Below are 18,218 nucleotides of genomic sequence, written 5' to 3' on the forward strand. Positions count from 1 at the left end.
GAACCAAAGGGCCTGTACCTCTAAACTAATCTAAACTAAACCTCGCAGGACGTTAATGTGGCTGCTGACTCGACAGTAACTTTCCAAAAGGATTTATATAAATAGCTAAATGAGAAAGGTTTCATAGGGAACGGAGGGGGAAGGGGACGGAGGTTTGTAGTGAGTGGCAAATCTTATCATCAGGATGTCTCTCTACACTGTCCCGCCACACACTCCCATCAGTGGGACAGTGTGGATGGGGGCTGCACTCTGTATCTACTGGGAGGTGTGTGGTGGGACAGTGTAGATGGGGGCTTCACTCTGTGTTTACTGGCAGTGTGTGGATGGGACAGTGTAGAGGGAGCTGCACTCTGTATCTACTGGGAGTGTGTGGTGGGACAGTGTAGATGGGGGCTTCACTCTGTATCTACTGGGAGTGTGTGGTGGGACAGTGTAGATGGGGGCTTCACTCTGTATCTACTGGGAGTGTGTGGTGGGACAGTGTAGATGGGGGCTTCACTCTGTGTTTACTGGCAGTGTGTGATGGGACAGTGTAGAGGGAGCTTCACTCTGTATCTACTGGCAGTGTGTGGTGGGACAGTGTAGAGGGAGCTTCACTCGGTATCTACTGGCAGTGTGTGGTGGGACAGTGTAGAGGGGAGCTTCACTCGGTATCTACTGGCAGTGTGTGGTGGGACAGTGTAGAGGGAGCTTCGCTCTGTATCTACTGGGAGTGTGTGATGGGGACAGTGTGGATGGGGGCTTCACTCTGTGTCTACTGGGAGTGTGTGGTGGGACAGTGTAGAGGGAGCTCATGTGAAGAAGCCGTCAGGCACAGGGAATGAATCACACACTGGATCACGGAGTCCAGCGTTATCAGTCGATCAACACCAGCGATACTGGTCGGCAAAAACAGACCGGGAAACACACGGGGGTGGGGGCAGAAGCGGGTTAATGGGTTTGGTGCAAACTTTGTTAGGATGGGAAACACACTGGACTGGTGCGGAGAGGAAAACTGCAGGGCGGGTTTGTTACACTGAGCCGGGCTGTTAATGGGGGCGGGAGGCGGGGATGAGTCCCGGGGATATTTTGTGAATCGCAGTGGGAATGTGGGAGTGGGAATTGTGCCATGCGGGTTGGACTTTCAGGGAACAGGCGGTTGAGGGGGGGGGGGGGGGGCAATGCAGGTGAGGGGGGAGGGCAAGGGGGGGGCAAAACACAGACTCCCTCCCTCCCTCCCTCTCCACCCCTCTTGCTGCCACCCTCCTTGCTTTTTACCTTTGATGACTACAGGGAAACCCACTGCTGAAATAATTACACCTCAGCCATGGGGAAAAACTCTGTCTACTCCACTCAACTGCCTTTTGTGACTAGGAACCATTGCTGTAATTTACACCCCCCCCCCCCTCCCCTTACCTTTCTTTTTCTTACTGACTTTTTCTCTCTCTCTCTTTCTTTTTCTTACTGACTTTTTCTCTCTCTCTCTTTCTTTTTCTTACTGACTTTTTCTTTCTCTCTCTCTTTTTCTTACTGACTTTTCTCTCTCTCTCTCTCTCCTTTCTTTTTCTTGCTTTCCATTTCTTGCTTGCTCTCTGAAAATTAAATTAAATTTATTCAATTATTAAAAATACTATTTATACAACAAACTATAACAAAACCATAGCCACCACCATAATACAGAATTGCCAAGCATTCTTTACAACTAAACATCAAATTACTGGATTACAATCCTGATCCAGGAAACATTCGATTCCCGCAGTGCCCAGGGGTCCTGGAACCCCTCCATGGTGCCCGCGGGCAACGCCTGTTCTGTTTCAGGGGACACCCGGGCACGGACGTAGCCCCGGTAAAGGTGCAGGCAGCCGGCCCGGGCAGCCGGCCCGGGCAGAGCCCACTTGGGCCTGGCTATCTCACGAATGCCCAGCCAGGAGCAACCCAACCAGGACATCCCCTGCTCTACCCACTCCCCTACACACTGGATGCTCGAAGTTGGGGATGGTGGGACTGAAGTGGAGCTAGAAAGCGAAGAGCAGCCTCTTCAATCATTTCACCCTGACTGACTGAAAGGGGCAGAGTTGCTGCCTTACGGCACGAGAGACCCAGGTACGATCCTGACTATCGGTGCTGCCTGTACGGAGTTTGTACGTTTCTCCCGTGACCCGTGTGGGTTTTCTCCGGGAACTCCGGTTTCCTCCCGCACTCCAAAAACGTACAGGTTTGTCAGCTAATCGGCTTGGTAGAATTGTAAAAGCGTGCGCAGGATAGTTTTAGTGTGTGGGGATCGCTGGTTGGCGTGGACTCGGTGGGCCGAATGGCCAGCTTCCGTGCTGCATCTCTCAACTAAATGAAACTCTCCCCTGCTCCCCACACACATTGCCCCCCCCCTCCCCTCACCCCCTCCCCAGCTCCATCCATTCATGAGCATGTCGTAGGAACAGAATTAGGCCATTCGGCCCATCATGTCTACTCTGCCATTCAATCATGGCTGATCCATCTCTCCCTCCCAACCCCATTCTCCTGCCTTCTCCCCATAACCCCAGACGCCCTCACTAATCAAGAACCTATCAATCTCCACCTTAAAAATATCCATTGCCTTGGCCTCCACAGCCAACAGTGGTAATGAATTCCACAGATTTACCACCCTCTGACTAAAGAAATCCATCCTCATCTCCTTTCTAAAGGTACGTCCTATTATTCTGAGGCTGTGGCCTCTGGTTTAGACTCTCCCACTAGTGGAAACACCCTCTCAGATGGCGATGACGCCACTGCAGGTACAAGGTTTCAAGGTCAATTTATTGTCACATGTGCCAATTAAGGTACAGTGAAATTTGAGTTCCCGGCTTAGGGGATCACAGTGGGGGAGAGGAGGGAAGCAGAGGGGAGGGGAGGGGAGGGGGGGGGAGGGGAGGGGAGGATGCACAAGCAGGTGGTGGGGATGGGGGGGGGATAGGTCGCAGGGTCAGACTTACCACTGACGATACAGTGTTCTGTGGAGGGGGAGGGGGGGGCAAACAGGTCGGTGCAGAGAGAAGAAAAGTCAGTTACTGAGAAAGAACAGCAGCGCTCCCACAGTTTAAACCCAACAGCGACACAGACCCACGCCTCCGGGACACTGCGCCCGATGCCCACAAATCACCCACAGTTTGTCCAGTAACCACTGCACCCATTCCCCACAAAACCCAGACCCCCATCCCCCAAAACCCAGACCCCCCCTTCCCCCAAAAAAAACTAGACCCCCGTCCCCCCAAAACCCAGACCCCCATCCCCCAAAACCCAGACCCCCCCTTCCCCCAAAAAAACCTAGACCCCCGTCCCCCCAAAACCCAGACCCCCATCCCCCAAAGCCCAGACTCCCCCTTCCCCCAAAAAAACCTAGACCCCCGTCCCCCCAAAACTCAGACATCCGCCCCCCAAAACCCAGACCCCCCGTCCCCAAAACCCAGGCCACCCATCCCCCCAATACCCAGACCCCCCCCCTCCCACCCAAAAAACCCAGACCACCCTTTTGCAAATACCCAGACCACCCGTCCCCCAGCACCCGTCCCCCACCCCCCGATCCCAAGTTGTCCGCAACATTTCCCACATTGCAACAGTGACCACCCTCAGAGAAAGCACTGCACTTTGTCGAGCGCTGTGGGACTCCCTGCAAGGCGCTATACAAATGCAAAACTCCCTCCCCCAATGACCCGCGTCTCGGCAAGTGCATGTTAGGAAAAAAAACGTCAACTGGCTGGGTCCCTTTAGGGAAGCGTAGAATGGTGTTGCTTCAGACTGTAGAAACAAGGAACTGCAGATGCCGTTTTACCAAGAAAGGACACAAAGCGCTGGAGTAACTCAGCGGGTCAGGCAGCATTACTGGAGAACATGGATAGGTGACGTGTCGGGTCGAGACCCTTCGGGAATTAGTCTGCGTTCTCCAGAGATGCTGTCTGGCCTGTTGAGTTACTCCAGAGATGCTGTCTGGCCTGCTGAGTTACTCCAGAGATGTTTGGTGGCCCACCGAGTTACTCCATAGACGCTGCCTGGCCTGCTGAGTTACTCCAGAGACGCTGCCTGGCCTGCTGAGTTACTCCATAGACGCTGCCTGGCCTGCTGAGTTACTCCAGCACTTTGTGCCATTTGCGCAGTTCCTTGTTTCTAAACTACACAAAGCATATCCAGGATCTTTGCAGACAATGAGCTGCTGCTGAGGTGCCCTCACTTGCTACGTGGGCGAGGGGGGATCTGGGCCACCCGTGGTGGGAGGCTTCCTCCCTTTGTGTGTGATGCTGACACCCTGCTCTGGCTCAAGGCTTACCGGAGGCCATCCAGGCAGGCATTGACGTGCCCCTGGATCTCGCGGTCTTTCTCGTACACCTCCAGCAGGGCGATGGCATCCTCGTGGTTCTGACAGTACACGTTGTACATGTCCTGGAGCTCGTTCCTGTAGCACAGGAACACCCGACCTGCAAAGACACAGCCATGTTCCATGGAAACATAAGAAATAGAAACATAGAAAAATAGGGGCAGGAGGAGGCCATTCGGCCCTTCGAGCCAGCACCGCCATCCAATGTGATCATGGCTGATCATCTAAACCTTTCCTGTCCATGTACCTGCCCAACTGTCTTTTAGATTCCGTTGTAGCACCTGCCTAAACTACCTCCAGTGGCAGCTCGTTCCATGCACCCACCACCCTCTGTGTGCATCAGTCCGACGAAGGGTCCCGACCCAAAACATCACCCCTTCATGTTCTCTGGAGAGGCTGCCTGACCCGCTGAGTTACCCCAGCACTTTATGTTCTTTTTTGAACTATTTACTCTGCCATATGCAACAATCGATGGCCTGTTAATTATTAAGAGAATTGAGGGATTTGTAGTGCAGGAAAGTGACATTATGGTGGAAAATCAGACACACACACAGTCTCACAGTGAGGCTCACCAGAAATTGGAGGAACAGCACCTCATATTTCGCTTGGGCAGCTTGCAGCTTGGGCAGCTTGCAGCTTGGGCAGCTTGCAGCTTGGGCAGCTTGCAGCTTGGGCAGCTTGCAGCTTGGGCAGCTTGCAGCTTGGGCAGCTTGCAGCTTGGGCAGCTTGCAGCTTGGGCAGCTTGCAGCTTGGGCAGCTTGCAGCTTGGGCAGCTTGCAGCTTGGGCAGCTTGCAGCTTGGGCAGCTTGCTTGGGCAGTATATTTTGCCCAAGCATATATAGCTTGCTTGGGCAGTATATTTCGCCCAAGCATATTTCGCTTGGGCAGCTTGCAGCCCAACAGTATGAACATTGACTTCTCCAACTTTAGATAGTTCCTCTGTCTCTCTTTTTCCCCCCTCCCCTTTCCCAGTTCTCCCTCTATCTTCCTGCTTTAGTTAAACATTTTGTTCAAGGTGGCCGCGCCGTTGTGTTTGGCTGCCTGCCACTGTATGTTTCTTTTTTTTTTTCCTAATCAGATGTGCAGCACTTTGGTCAATGTGGGTTGTTTTTAAATGTGCTATACAAATAAAATTGACTTGACTTGACTTGACTATCTCCACCTATATCCTTTCTTTGTCCCGCCCCCCTGACATCAGTCTGAAGAAGGGTCTCGACCCAAAACGTCACCCATTCCTTCTCTCCTAGATGCTGCCTGACCTGCTAAGTTACTCCAGCATTTGTGATACCTTCGATATGTACCAGCATCTGCAGTTATTTTCCTACAGTCACTCCATCTTCTCCCCTCTCCCATCAGGTAAGAGGTACAGAAGTGTGAAGACACACACCTCCAGATTCAGGGACAGATTCTTCCCAGCTGTTATTAGGCAACTGAACCGTCCTATCACCAGCTAGAGTGCGAGCTTGACCTTCCATCTACCACATTGGAGACTTTGAACTACCTTTAATAGACTATATCTTGCACTAAATGTTATTCCCTTTATCTTGTGTCTGACTCTCAGTCTGAAGAAGGGTCTCTATCCAAAACGACACCTATTCCTTTCCACCAGAGATGCTGCCTGACCCGCTGAGTTACTCCAGCTTTTTTGTGTCTATCTTCGGTGTAAACTAGCATCTGCAGTTCCTTCCTACACATACAGTGAAGAGTTTTTGAAAGGATGACTTTAAGATTGGAGCCAGTCAGGGATGGTTAAGTCTGCTCCTCTCTGATTTCCACTGGGAACCAAATGCTGATGGCGATTGACAGAATGGGCTGGAGGGGCCGAATGGTCCCATTGATCGTTCCCAAGCCAGGCCCACACCACCCAGGCCAGCACCCACAAGAAGGCAGATCTTACCGATGCTGTCCGTTTCCTCTAGCTCCTCGAGAAAGCGTCTGGAGATGTCAATGACGGTCTGGATGTTCCCAAAGAGAGCTTCGCAATCCACCTGCTGCAGCTGAGGGGCAGAGGGGGTAGACCGTTAACTGTGGGAGAGAGGAAGCTGGACCCGACCTCCCTCACACCAGGACAACCCGCAGGAGATACCTGGACACAACGTGGTAGAGTTGCTGCCTTACAGAGCTCTCAGCACCCGAGACGCCGGCTCGATCCTGACTATGGGTGCTGCTTGTACTCCCTGTGACTGCGTGGGGTTTCTTTCCACACTCCAAGACGTACATGTTCGTAGGTTAATTGGCTTGGTAAAAATGTAATTTGTCCCGAGTATGCATAGGATAGTGTCAATGTGCGGGGATCGCTGATCGGTGCAGACTCGGTGGGCCGAAAGGCCTGTTACCGTGCTGTGTCTCTAAAGTAAACTAAACTGAGGGAGGGACGGTACTGAGGGGCCATACTGAGGGAGGGATGGTACTGAGGGAGGGGGCGATACTGAGGGAGGGGCGGGACCGAGGGAGGGGCGGGACTGAGGGAGGGGGCGATACTGAGGGAGGGGCGGGACCGAGGGAGGGGCGGGACTGAGGGAGGGGGCGATACTGAGGGAGGGGCGGTACTGAGGGAGGGGGCGATACTGAGGGAGGGGGCGATACTGAGGGAGGGTCGGTATTGAGGGAGGGGGCGATACTGAGGGAGGGGCGGTACTGAGGGAGGGGCGGTACTGAGGGAGGGGGCGATACTGAGGGAGGGGGCGATACTGAGGAGTGGTTACTGAGGGAGGGGCGGTACTGAGGGAAGGGCGGGTACTGAGGGAGGGGCGGGTACTGAGGGAGGGGCGGTACTGAGGGAGGGGCGGTACTGAGGGAGGGGCGGTACTGAGGGAGGGGCGGTACTGAGGGAGGGGTGGGACTGAGGGAATGCGCTCTGTGGGAGGGGTGGTATTGATGGGGTGCCGCACTGAGGGAGGGGCGGGCTGTTCTGAGGGAGGGGCGGGTTGTATTGAGGGAGGGACGGGCTGTATTGAGGGAGGGGCGGGCTGTATTGACGGAGGGGCGGGCTGTATTGAGGGAGGGGCGGGTTGTATTGAGGGAGGGGCGGGCTGTATTGAGGGAGGGATGGGCGGTATTGAGGGAGGGGCGGGCTGTATTGAGGGAGGGGCGGGCTGTATTGAGGGAGGGGCGGGCTGTATTGAGGGAGGGGCGGGTTGTATTGAGGGAGGGGCGGGTTGTATTGAGGGAGGGGCGGGTTGTATTGAGGGAGGGAGCGGTTGTATTGAGGGAGGGGCGGGTTGTATTGAGGGAGGGCCGCACCTGTTTATCCTGCAGTGGGATGAGCACTTTCTCCACACACATCTCCAGGTCCTTGATGTAGTCTGCCTCTGTTTGCAGCAGCTCCTCGATAACCTTGGCCCTCTTCTCCATCATCTTCTGCTCGGGTTTCTCCGCGGTGGCCGAGACCGGCGGTGGATCGGGTGAGACAATATCGGTGGAAAGCAGCGTCATGTCTGGGGAGACACAAAGGATCAGCACCCCGTCACTAAACAACACGGGCAGGCAGCTGGTAGATCCTCTGCCTCACAGCGCCAGACACCTGGGTTCCATCCTGACATCGGGTGCTGTCTTTGTGTGGAGTTTGTAAGTTCTTCCCATGACCGCGTGGGTTTTCTCCAGGTGCTCCGGTTTCCTCCCACGCTCCAAAGACGTACAGGTCCGTAGGTTAATTGGTTTCTGTACATTGTCCCTAGTGTGTAGGATAGTGCTAGTGTACGGGGTGATCACTGGTCGGCACAGACTCAGTGGGCCGAAGAGCTCGATTCCACGCTGTGTCTATAAACTACCATGTTGAAACTACCAATTTATACTTTACAAGGGCAGCACGAAAGCACAGCAGTAGAGGTCCTGCCTCACAGCGCCAGAGACCCAGACTACGGGTGCTTGCCTGCGTGCTCCCCGTGACCTGCGTGGGTTTTCTCCGAGATCTTCGGTTTCCTTCCACACGCCAAAGACGTACAGGTTTGCAGGTTGATTGTCTTGGTGTCAATGTAAAGTTGTTCTTTGTGTTTGGAGGGTAGTGTTAATCCGTGGGGATCACTGGTCGGTGCGGACTCGCTGGGCCAAAGGGCCCGTTTCAGCTCTGTATCACTAAACTAATTACAATGTACAGAAGCCAATTGACCTACAAACCTGCACGTCTTTGGGATGTGGGAGGAAACCGGAGGACCCGGAGAAAGCCCACTCGATCACAGAGAGAAGGTGTAAACTCACTGAATTGAATACTGGGGTTGGAATGTCACATTGGTATGTTGGTGGTGTATGTTGGTGAGACCACACTGGTTGCAGTCTAAACTTTAGAGATACAGTGTGGAAACAGGCCCTTCGGCCCACCGAGTCTGTGCTGACCAGTGATCACCCCATACATCAGCACTATCCTACACACTAGGGACAATTTCTAATTTACAGAAGCTGATTAGCCTACAAACCTGTACGTCCTTGGACTGTGGGAGGAGACTGGAGCACCTGGGGAAAACCCACATGGTCACAGGGAGAACTTGCAAACTCCACACAGACAGCACCTGTAGTCAGGATCGAACCCGGTTCTCTGGCGCCGTGAGGCAGCGGCTCTACGCTGCACCACCCTGATCACTCTGCTGCTGGAAGATTGTTATTAAGTTGACAGATCTTGCGGTTTATGTCGCAATTCTGTAGAGACATGGACTTTTCAACTGTTTGCAACCGCAGTTTCTCCTGAACGTGTGTGTGTTGTGTGTTGTGTGTGTTGTGTGTGTGACCAGCTCTCTGCAACCTGTGGTTAGGCACAGGCTGGTCAAGTTACTACCTGCCTAGTTCTGGCAATCTCTCCTCCCTCGCACTTTATTGTGAACGCAAGCCCAGCCCATCACACAGACCAGACTTCCCACCATCGACTCCATCTACACATCGCGCTGCATCAGGAAAGCAGCCAACATTATCAAAGACTTGTCCCACCCAGGTCATTCCCTCTTCTCCCCTCTCCCGTCGGGCAGAAGATACAAGAGCTTGAAAGCGCGCACCACCGGACTCAGGAACAGCTTCTTCCGCGCTGTTATCAGACTACCGAACGGTCATCCCTTAATCTAGGCCCTGACCTTCCGACCTACCTCATTGCGACCCTTGTACTTTTTAAAATCTTTGCTTTCTCTGTATCTGTGATCCTAGAGGGACTACGGCCTGAAGGGGGAGCTGCTGAGCCCGTTCGTCCGTTAAAGACCGGGGGGGCCGCTGTGCTAATGGTAACGTTTCGGGTTGGGACCCGTTTTCAGACGGATTGGTGGATTGGACAGCCTGACCCGCTGAGTTACTCCAGCACGTTGTGCCCTTTTTAAAAAATATAAACCAGCATCTGCAGTTCCCAGTTTCTAATTTTGGAGTTGTTGTTTTGGCAAAGGTAAAGGGCCAAACAAATGCAGGCAGGGGGTTGGTGTTGCAATATTGGCCCAGGGAATGAATGAGTTGTTTCTGCAGACTTGTTGTAGACTTTAGAAGGGCTCAACATCTGAGGATGTACACTCCACTGGAGTTAAATGGGATTACTGTGGATAGGGTGAGCAGCTTTAAATACATGGGGAGTCCACATCACAGAGGATCTGACATGGACAACACACATTGCCGTACTGGTGAGTAAGGCAAGGCAGTGCCTTTACCACCTCAGACAGCTGAGGAAATTTAGAGTCTCTCTGAGGATCCTTCAGTGCTTCTACTCTGGGGCTGTAGAAAGCATCTTGTCCGGGAACATCACAATTTGGTTTGGGAACAGCTCTGCCCAGGACAGGAAGGCTCTGCGGAGAGTAGTGCGTTCGGCTGAATGCACTATGGGCCCCCTGCAGGACCTATACATCAGGAGGTGCAGATCCAGAGCCAGCAACATTATGGGGGACCCCTACCACCCCAGCAACGGACTGTTCCAGCTGCTACAGTCAGGCAAACGCCTCCGCTGTCACGCTGTGAAAACAGAGAGGATGAGACGGAGTTTCTTCCCACAGGCCATCAGGACCGTTAACTCTCATATCACCAGGGACTAATTTAATTTACTGTATCGATTTATTTTTTGTGTTAATTTTTTTTTCTTCTATTCTGTTTTGTACTTTAGCACAATCCGCAGGAGTTGCCACTTTCATTTCACTGCACATCTTGTATATGAATGTGATAAACAAACTTGACTTGACTTGCAGGGTGGGGGAGTGACTTCTAGGTGAGTCATGATAAAACTCGTCTCCTCTCCCTCCTTTCCACAGTCTCAGAGGTAACTGGTCAAACCAGTTACACCGGACGTTTAACGTTTCGACATGGAAAAATAGGTGCAGGAGGAGACCATTCGGCCCTTCGAGCCAGCACCACCATTCAATATGATCATGGCTGATCATCTAAAATCAGTACCCCGTTCCTGCTTTTTCCCCATATCTCTTGATTCCTTTCAAGTCAAGTTAAGTCAAGTCAAGTTTATTTGTCACATACACATACAAGATGTGCAGTGAAATGAAAGTGGCAATGCCTGCGGATTGTGCTAAAACTACAAAGCAGAATAGAATTATTTTTTTTTAAAGACACAACACAAAAAAAAAAAGAATACACTAAATTAGTCCCTGGTGATATAAGAGCTAACAGTCCTAATGGCCTGTGGGAAGAAACTCCTCTGTTTTGGGCGCTATTGAGGGCGTGCAGCGTAGGTTCACTAGGTTAATTCCCGGAATGGCGGGACTGTCGTATGTTGAAAGGCTGGAGCAATTAGGCTTGTATGCACTGGAATTTAGAAGGATGAGGGGGGATCTTATTGAAACATATAAGATAATTAGGGGATTGGACACATTAGAGGCAGGATACATGTTCCCAATGTTGGGGGAGTCCAGAACAAGGGGCCACAGTTTAAGAATAAGGGTTAGGCCATTTAGAACGGAGATGAGGAAGAACTTTTTCAGTCAGAGAGTGGTGAAGGTGTGGAATTCTCTGCCTCAGAAGGCAGTGGAGGCCAGTTCGTTGGATGCTTTCAAGGGAGAGCTGGATAGAGCTCTTAAGGATAGCGGAGTGAGGGGGTATGGGGAGAAGGCAGGAACGGGGTACTGATTGAGAGTGATCAGCCATGATCGCATTGAATGGCGGTGCTGGCTCGAAGGGCTGAATGGCCTACTCCTGCACCTATTGTCTATTGTTTTCACAGCGTGACAGCGGAGGCGTTTGCCTGACCGTAGCAACTGGAACAGTCCGTTGCTGGGGTGGTAGGGGTCCCCCATAATGTTGCTGGCTGTGGATCTGCACCTCCTGATGTATAGGTCCTGCAGGGGGGGCGAGTGTAGTTCCCATAGTGCGTTCAGCCAAACGCACTACTCTCCGCAGAGCCTTCCTGTCCTGGGCAGAGCTGTTCCCAAACCAGATTGAGATGTTGCCGGACAAGATGCTTTCTACAGCCCCAGAGTAGAAGCACTGAAGGATCCTCAGAGAGACTCTGAATTTCCTCAGCTGTCCGAGGTGGTAAAGGTGCTGCCTTGCCTTACTCACCAGTACGGCAATGTGTGTTGTCCATGTCAGATCCTCTGTGTATTTAAAGCTGCTCACCCTATCCACAGTAATCCCATTTATCTCCAGTGTCGTTTAGAGAATAGACAATTGGTGCAGGAGTAGGCCATTCGGCCCTTCGAGCCAGCACGGCCATTCAATGTAATCATGGTTGATCATTCACAATCAGTACCCCATTCCTGTCTTCTCCCCATACCCCCTGACTCCGCTTTCTTTAAGAGCTCTATCTAGCTCTCTTGAAAGAATCCAGAATTGGCCTCCACTGCCTTCTGAGGCAGAGAATTCCATAGATTTACAACTCTGACTGAAAAAGTTTTTCCTCATCTCCGTTCTAAATGGCCTACCCCTTATTCTTAAACTATGGCCCCTGGTTCTGGACTCCCACAACATTGGGAACATTTCCTGCCTCTAATGTGTCCAATCCCTTAATAATCTTATATGTTTCAATAAGATCCCCTCTCATCCTTCTAAATTCCAGCGTAAACAAGCCTAGTCGCTCCAGTCTTTCAACATATGACAGTCCCGCTATTCCGGGAATTAACCTAGTAAACCTACGCTGCACGCCCTCAATAGCAAGAATATCCTTCCTCAAATTTGGAGATCAAAACTGCACACAGTACTCCAGGTGCGGTCTCACTAGGGCCCTGTACAACTGCAGAAGGACCTCTTTGCTCCTATACTCAACTCCTCTTGTCATAAAGGCCAACATGCCATTAGCTTTCTTCACTGCCTGCTGTACCTGCATGCTAACTTTCAGTGACTGATGAACAAGGACACCCAGATCTCTTTGTACTTCCCCATTTCCTAACTTGACACTATTTCCGAACTTGACACTAATTCTAACTCTCTCTAGTTTAGAGATACAGCAGGGAAACAGGGCCATTGGGCCCATCGAGTCCACACCGGCCACCCGTTCACACTAGTTCTATGTTATCCCACTTTCTCATCCACTCCCGACACACCAGGGATAATTTACAGAGGGCCAATTAACCAACAAACCTTAGAAACAAAGAACTGCAGATGCTGGTTTATACCAGATAGACATAAAGTGCTGGAGTAACTCAGCGGGCCAGGCTGCATCTCGAGGTAAAAACATGGGTGAAATTCGGGTTGGGATCTTTCTTCAAACTGAAGAAGGGTCCCGACTCGAAACATCACCTATCCATGTTCTCTAGAGATGCTGCCTGACTTGTCGAGTTACTCAAGCACTTTGTGTCTATCTAACCTACAAACCTGCACGTCCTTGCGATGCGGGAGGAGACCGGAGCACCCGGAGGAGACTAACAAGGTCACAGGGAGAAGGTGCAAACTCCACTCACTCACAGACCGACTGCTCCCGAGGTCAGGATCGAACGTGGATCTCTGGTGCTGTGAGGCAGCGGCTCTACCACTATGCCACCACGTACCCAGACCATCACACAAACCCACCCTCCTTCCATTGACTCCATCTGCACTTCCCGCTGCCTCGGCAAGGCCAGCAGCATAATCAAGGACCAGTCTCACACCGGTCGGGCACTCCCTCCTCCCCTCTCCCATCAGACAAGAAGTACTGCGAATAAGCACAACCCCAGATTCAGGGACAGTTTCTTCCCAGCTGTTATCAGGCCACTGAACCAACCTAACACCAACTAGAGAGAGGCCTTGACCTACCAGTTTCCTCACTGGAGACCCTTGGACTATCTTTAATTAGATTTTACCTTGCACTAAACATTATCCCCTTTATCATATATCTGTATATGTATACTGATGACGGTTTGATTGTGATCATGTACAGTCTTTCCGCTGACTGGATAGCGCGCAACGAAAAAGCTTTTCACGTGACAATCAACTAAACTGAACTTAGGTTTCCTCCCACATCCCAAGAACATGTGGGTTTGTTGGTTAATTGGCCCTCTGTAAAACTGCCCCTAGAGTGTAGGGAGTGGATTAGAAAGTGGGATAACATGGAACCCGTGTGAACAGGTGATCGATGGACAGTATGGACTTGGTGGGCCGAAGGGCCCATTTCCCTGCTGTATCCCTAAACTAAAAATTTAAACGTGCCCCCTCGTTTGCAAACATTCCTGATCATGACTGCTCATAAACAATGCCGCGCCACCACTGAATCTTTTGCAAATCACTGACTTCCAATCCTCTAGCTGTCTGCTAACAGGAACAGTTTCTCCTCTGCTAAGAAACAAGGAACTGCAGATGCTTGTTAATACATCAAAAGTGCTGGAGTAACCCAGCGGCTCAGGCAGCATCTCTGGTGAAAATGGACAGGTGACGTTTCGGGTTGGGAGCCTTCCAATGTTTCCGGTCGACCCAAACCGTCACCTATCCACGTTCACCAGATACTGCCTGACCCGCTGAGTTACTCCAGCACTTCGTGTGTTTAGACTTTAGAGATACAGCAAGGAAACGGATTAGCGAGTCGGCGCTGACCTGTGATCACCCCTTACACTAGCACTATCCTACACACTGTTGAAGGTCCCACATAGGAGATTAGTGGGCAAAATTAGAGCACATGGTATTGGAGGTAGGGTACTGACATGGATAGAAAATTGGTTGACAGACAGAAAGCAAAGAGTGGGGATAAATGGGTCCCTTTCAGAATGGCAGGCAGTGACTAGTGGGGTACCGCAAGGCTCGGTACTGGGACCGCAGCTATTTACAATATACGTTAATGACTTGGATGAAGGGATTAAAAATACCATTAGCAAATTTGCAGATGATACAAAGCTGGGTGGTAGTGTGAACTGTGACAATTTAATATTTTATAGAAGCCAATTAACCTTCCAAACTGAACGTTTTGGGAGTGTGGGAAGAAACTGGAACACCAGGAGAAACCCCACGCGGTCACAGGGAGAACGTACAAACTCCACATACAGACAGCACCCGAGGTCAGGAACAAACAGGGGTGTCTGGCGCTGTGAGGCAGCAACTCTACCACTGGTCCACTGTGCTGCCGTGCCATTTTTTCCCTCTCTCTCTCTCTCTAGCTCCTTTAAACAGGGCTGAACTGTCTGCCTGTGTTCAGTTCGCATGCTCGGCGGAGTGCCCAACACTGGCCTGTAGTTGATGATTAATCCCCTGCGACCTGTTGCACATGAATCATCCAGAGCGGTAAAAATACACGCAACACTTTGCCTTCCCGTCTGCCAACGACGGAGAGGGCGAGGGAGAGGGAATGCGGCTCGTTGACAGAGCCAACGGCCGTTTAACAATCGTATCTTCTTCGGACGAGGAGGTTATATCGTTCCAGGGTCGATCCTGGATTGGCGAGGGGGGTTAACACTGGAGGGCACACAAAGGCTGTGCACACTGGACCCGGCCCCTGTGATGACGGTTCAGTCTAGCCCTCTGTTTGAAGTCACAGCCTCACCGATAATACAAAGAACTTCGAGCCTGCCCCCAGCTCTGTGAAACTTCACCTGTGCCAGCTCACAGATTCCTGCACCTTACCTGCTACGACTGGAGAACTCAGCCCAGTCCCTCCCCGTCCTAACCTGTCTGCCTCTGGCACTGAACTAAAGCCGAGAGAAAAGCGCAGGATGTAAATCAAGATAGGTCCCCTTTCTTCAACGCCTTAGCCCCCCTCCCCCCTTCTCTTCTGTGCCTCACCTAGGATATGTGCACGCTATCAGGTAAATCTAATCATACTTTGGAGAAACAAGCAACTGTAGATGTTGGTTTACAAAAAAAAAAGCCAGAAAGTGCTGGAGTAACTCAGCAGGTCAGGCAGCATCTGTGGAGGACATGGAGAGGTGACGTTTCGGGTTGGGACCCTTCTTCAGACTCTCCTCTTACTGGACAATCAAGCCATAGGCATGCACAACTTTGTAGTGCGAAGAGCAAAATGCCAGAGTGCAGAATATAGTCTTACAGTGTTATGGTGCTACAGTTCCAGAGAAAGTGTAGATGAAAAAGAAATGCACAGTTCCCAACGAGGTAGGCTGGAAGATGGGGACTGCACACTAGGTTATGGGAGGACAGTGTGGTCGTCTGATGGCAGCGGGGAAGACAATAGATAATAGACAATAGACGCAGGAGGAGGCCATTCGGCCCATCGAGCCAGCAACGGCCATTCAATGTGATCACGGCTGCTCCTGAATCTGGAGGTACAGGCTTTCAATCTTCTGCATCTTCTGCCTGACGGGAGAGGGGAGAAGTCTTCCTTCCCTGAACTAATCCTCAACCCATGCCCAGAACGTGGTGGGCGGAGAGAAACAGGGAGAGAGAGTTTCCATCCCTGTCTCTCGCTCCCTCCCTGTCTCTCGCTCCCTCCCTGTCTCTCCTCCCCCCTTACACTGAGGCACACACAATGTCTCTCGCACACACCAGTCGGTCATTCCCTCCTCCCCTCTCCCATCAGGCAAGTGGTACATTAGTGTGAAAACGCACACCTCCAGATCCAGGGACAGTTTCGTCCTGGCTATTATCAGGCAACTGAACCATCCTAAAAACAACCAAAGAGTGGGCCTGACTTTCCACCAACCTCAAAGAAGACCCTTGGACTACCTTTAATCAAACTTTACTGGCCTTTATCTTGCGTTAAACGTTGTTCCCTTTATCCTATGTCTGTACATTGTGGATGGCCCAATTTCCCTTTTCACTGCACCTCGTCACACGTGACTATAAACTAATCTCTCGCCCCCTTTCCCTTGAGCACAACAAAAAGGCTTTTCATTGTACCTCGCTCGGTACATGGAACGATAAATAAAATAACCTAAGCTGAACAAGCTAAGCTAAACGCATGCCCCCTCTCCCTTGCACACACAAGAAGCATTCTTGCCTGGTATTGAAACAGAGACCTGACTCGCTGAGCTAATCTGGCACCCTGTGTCTTTTTTTCCTTACCTGGTGTATTTTTTCTTACCTGGTGCAAGTTAGGCTCATTCGAACCCCACCCAGCCATCCTGTAGTGTCGCTCCACAACCTTTTCTACTTTTATTTACAACTCAGATCTGCCTGGCTGCCTCTGGCTATTTTCTGCCCACGTTTTTCAACTACGGACTGAGAGACGATCACTGCTCTCTCTCCCCACCCAGCCATCCACACACACTCTGCCCCACACACCCTGCCTGACTCGTGGGACCCAGACTGGTGACTGGAGACCTTGCATTAGCATCTGAATGGACAGAGACCCAATGGAAGGGAGAGAGGAGGGGGAGAGGGAGATTACCAGGGCCTCTGAAAGACAGTGGGGTGGTGGTGCCAACGAATACCTGGAACTCAGGATCTCGGACTGGAGGTTGGGAAAGGAAGATGTGATAAACATGAACTGCAGATGCAGGTTTCTACCAAAGATAGTCACAAAGTGCTGGAGCAACTCAAGACCCTTCCTCGGAGAGGGTCTTCTTCCGACCCGAAATATCACCTATCCATCCCAACTCAGCATGTCAGGCAGCATCTCTGGAGAAAAAGGATGGGTGACGTTTGGCTGGGGATCCCTTCTTCACACCTTTCAACAGTCTGACAAATGATCCTGACCTGACACTGTCACCCATCCATGTTCTCCAGAGATGCTGCCTGACCCGCGGAGTTACTTCAGCACTTTGTATCTTTGGGAAAGGAAATCTTGCCTTTCACAATGAAGAAAGTCTGAAGAAAGTCTCGACCCGAAACCTCATCCATCCTTCTCTCCATAGATGCTGCCCGACCCGCTGAGTTACTCCAGCATTTTGTGTCTTTCTACGGTGTAAACTGACAGCTCCTTCCTGCACATATTGTTCACTATCACTTGCCAGGCTTTGTCTGCCCCCAGCTCACTTCCAGCATTCTCTCTGCCCCCAAGTCAAGTCAAGTCTATTTGTCACATGCACATACACGATGTGCAGTAAATGAAAGTGGCAATGCCTGCGGATTGTGCAAAAAAACGAATGACAGTTACAGCATATAAATAAAAGTCAATACAGGGAAGACAAAATTTAGTCCCTGGAGTTATAAAAGTTAACAGTCCTGATGCCTGTGGGAAGAACTCCGTCCATCCTCTCCGTTTTCACAGCGTGACAGCGGAGGCGTTGCCTGACCGTAGCAGCTGGAACAGTCCGTTGCTGGGGTGGCAGGGGTCCCTCATAATCTATGCATGCTCTGGATCTGCACCTCCTGATGTATAGGTCCTGCAGGGGGACGAGTGTAGTTCCCATGGTGCGTTCTGCCGAACGCACTACTCTCTGCAGGGCCATCCTGTCCTGGGCAGAGCTGTTCCCAAACCAGACTGTAATCTTGCCGACAAGATGCTCTCTACAGCCCCAGAGTAGAAGCAGGGGGCAGTGTGGTGCCCCCCCCCCCACCACCACAATCAGTCTGAAGCAGGTCTATTTCCACAATGTACCTTAAAACTGAAATAAAAGTGCCCCGGCATATGCCACTTTCCACCTTTTGCCAACAGCTCAACATCTCGCCCTTTCACTTGCACAGGGCCCTCCAGGTT

At 51.4% G+C, this 18,218-nt stretch overlaps 1 protein-coding gene across 1 annotated transcript in view; it reads right to left on the reverse strand.

The window, feature by feature from the left end:
* dnmbp (dynamin binding protein) overlaps positions 1–18,218 on the reverse strand; it is a 34,975-nt gene that overhangs the window by 13,832 nt on the left and 2,925 nt on the right. The window contains exons 2-5 of the mRNA XM_078413338.1: positions 7,568–7,761; positions 6,222–6,321; positions 4,277–4,424; positions 2,949–2,966 (exon numbers count right to left, since the gene is read on the reverse strand). Of these exons, the coding sequence (XP_078269464.1) occupies positions 2,949–2,966; positions 4,277–4,424; positions 6,222–6,321; positions 7,568–7,761 (460 nt within the window). The remainder of the gene's footprint in view (positions 1–2,948; positions 2,967–4,276; positions 4,425–6,221; positions 6,322–7,567; positions 7,762–18,218) is intronic.

The sequence above is a fragment of the Rhinoraja longicauda genome, chromosome 16, assembly GCF_053455715.1.
Source record: "Rhinoraja longicauda isolate Sanriku21f chromosome 16, sRhiLon1.1, whole genome shotgun sequence".
In the NCBI taxonomy this organism is placed as follows: Eukaryota; Metazoa; Chordata; class Chondrichthyes; order Rajiformes; family Arhynchobatidae; genus Rhinoraja; species Rhinoraja longicauda.